This window comes from Paracoccidioides brasiliensis (assembly GCF_000150735.1).
Source record: "Paracoccidioides brasiliensis Pb18 unplaced genomic scaffold supercont2.12, whole genome shotgun sequence".
Lineage (NCBI taxonomy): Eukaryota > Fungi > Ascomycota > Eurotiomycetes > Onygenales > Ajellomycetaceae > Paracoccidioides > Paracoccidioides brasiliensis.
Genome location: NW_011371369.1, coordinates 679474 through 682098, shown reverse-complemented (window position 1 = coordinate 682098; position 2625 = coordinate 679474). Strand labels below are relative to the sequence as shown.

The 2625-nt window shown below is 45.3% G+C and overlaps 1 protein-coding gene across 1 annotated transcript; it reads left to right on the top strand.

The window, feature by feature from the left end:
• Positions 1–725: 725 nt before the first annotated feature.
• On the top strand, positions 726–2260 carry PADG_07795 (uncharacterized protein; the record flags this gene model as incomplete). Its single annotated transcript, XM_010764741.1, has 2 exons — positions 726–860; positions 926–2260. The coding sequence occupies 2 exons, from the start codon at positions 726–728 to the stop codon at positions 2258–2260; spliced, it is 1470 nt and encodes a 489-aa protein (XP_010763043.1).
• Positions 2261–2625: the final 365 nt, after the last annotated feature.

Here is a 2625-nt window from a genome sequence, read left to right as displayed (position 1 = left end):
CGTACAGTTAACGATGAGAGACTAATGGGTGGCAGGAGTTTTTAGTCTCGAGAGCTGATTTATCCAAAAGATAAATATTACATGATGATATTTTGAAAGCGTGCTTTGTCTGGTGGAGGGTTATGTGGACAAAACGATTCAGAAGTAGCTCCCCCCCGTCGTCACCGCATGGACAATAAAGACGATAAAAGGCAAAAAAAAAAAAAAACATAGTCCTTCTTCTGCATTTTGAAATTCTGATCACATTTATTTTGGTAGTGCTGCTGGCTTGCTTGCTATAGAGAGCATCTCTAGCTGATGGACGCCAAACAAAGACCATCAGAATAGAGTAGATCTTCGTCAGAACAAGCCTCGCGGTGGCGGAGTTTAAATTATCTCGGTGGGTTTGGCATCGTTCTATCTATATCCTAGATATATATCTGATTTAATTGAGTTTTGATATAGATTTAAAACGATCGTTGCAAACCATTCCAAAGGTTTGAAGTATGATGTGTAAGATCCCGAATTCACGCTAGCCTGTTTGGGGCGCGGAGTTCCAGGGCCAAAAAAGCTTCGGCTTCGAACGAAGGTTGGAAACTAACTGAATCCGCGATACAAAATCACTACCACCAGGACGCTTGCTCTTTACCTTTACCATTCTTTCCATGTGATTGCCATCCGTTGCTATCTTGCGACAGCCGGGTTAATTTTTTTTTTAATTTGACAACTCTGCTACCGCTGTCACTATGGAGGCGGCTGCTCACTTCCAGCCACAGCCCTCCAATGACACAGCACATGCTCTCAGCGCAATGGATACATCAATGGATATTGATATGGACCTTGACCTAGGTCCCTTGCCCGAACCAGAGCATCTTGAGCCAGTCAGTACATCAGCGACTATGGCTTTGTTTTCACTACAAGTTTCTAATGCACTTTGCTACAACAGGAGATTATGGCGACACCCTCGGTGGAAGAGGCAGCGGCGAGCTCTCACCTTAATGAGGAACCCCAGTTTGAGAAGGTCCATATTAGGGGGGTTGATGAGTTGACCACGGATGATCTTAAGCGCTACGCAAATGAGCATTTCACTGTGGAAGAACCCGTCCGGCTAGAATGGATCGATGACACATCTGCGAATTTCGTGTACAGCTCGACTGAAATCGGCCTCCAGGCCCTGGCGATATTTTCACAACAAAGCATTGAAGAAGATACGTCACCACTACCTTCACTACGGCTCCGAACAGCGAAATCCCTATCAACACATCCGGAATCGGTGCTCCAAGTACGGTCAGCAGTGAAGTCAGATCGAAAAAGGCAGCGTGCGCATGAATGTAGCCGCTTCTACCTTATGCATCCGGAGCATGACCCACGAGAGCGCATGAGGAAAGAGTTCGCTGACAGGTGGCGCGGCGGTCGACGGGATGACAGCGACAGCGACTACTCAAGAAGGCATTTCGATGACAGGGAACATAGACGGAGAAGGGACCGTGCAAACGATGAATTTTTCGACGTTAGCATGTACGATGACGACGGGGGAAGAGGTCGCAGAAGAAGTGGCTCACCTGAAACGGGATCAAATGGCGGTGGGAAGGGGAGAGCAAGACAGAACAGACGCGCTGGCCACGAACTTTTCCCCGATGACGGGCATGGCCCCAAAGGGCGTCTTCGAGATCGAAGCGCTTCTCCGCCTAGAGTGGAATTCGATCAAGAGGACCCTATAGTGGATAGCCTGGAGCGAATTCGTAGACCCTTCCGAGAACGATCCCCAATAAACAGTCGAAACAGGGATCTTTTCTCCCGGGATCATGAATATGTCAATAGCGACGACAGCTCTGGACCCCGAGAGCTATTTCCGAATAAAACGTCATCTAGTTATCTCAAGAAGGGATTTTTCCCAAATAAAACTTCCACAAGCAATCACCGGCGTTCTGATGCATTCGACGCTGCGGACGAAACCGCGGAATTGTTCTCCAATCACATGGCAATTCCATTGGTGAGTAGTGATGCGGGCGGTGGTGTGGCAACCGACAGGTCAAAAGGCCAAGTCGAATTGTTCCCAGAGAAAACGGGCAACAATGGAATCAAAATTCGTGGTTCTGCCTCAGAGACTCAGGGGATATCTATTCGTGGAGCCTCGAAAGGAGTCTCTATCAAAGGTGCAGCGTCGGTGAGGGAGTTATTTCCTTCGAAATACAGCAGCAACGAGGGCAAAGAACTCTTTTCTGATAAGCTTCAAGGTCGAGGAGGTAGGCGGAGGAGGGCAGAGGACATGTTTTCATGAACTTACAAATGGCTTTTTTCCCTCATAGGTCAACATTTGGTGATTCAACGTATGAGTGCTAGTAGGTTATGACAAGTTTAAACATTTCTCCTTTTGATTAACTGTTTTATGCTTTTCATATCTTTATTTAGAGATGGGTTTTTTTTTTTTTTTTTGAAATCATAAATGATTCTCAAATAATGAACATGATGCAATGAGACATAATGCAAGAAGATAGTTTTTCAGTTGTGGTATAATTCTCAACTTGGCAGCATATCAAAATACAATATTTACCAATCTACTTTTTTTGACACATTAGAATGCTAACAATTTAAAATCAAAATAAAGAAACTTTATAGAAATAAAGTGTAAAAATTCAGCTAGCA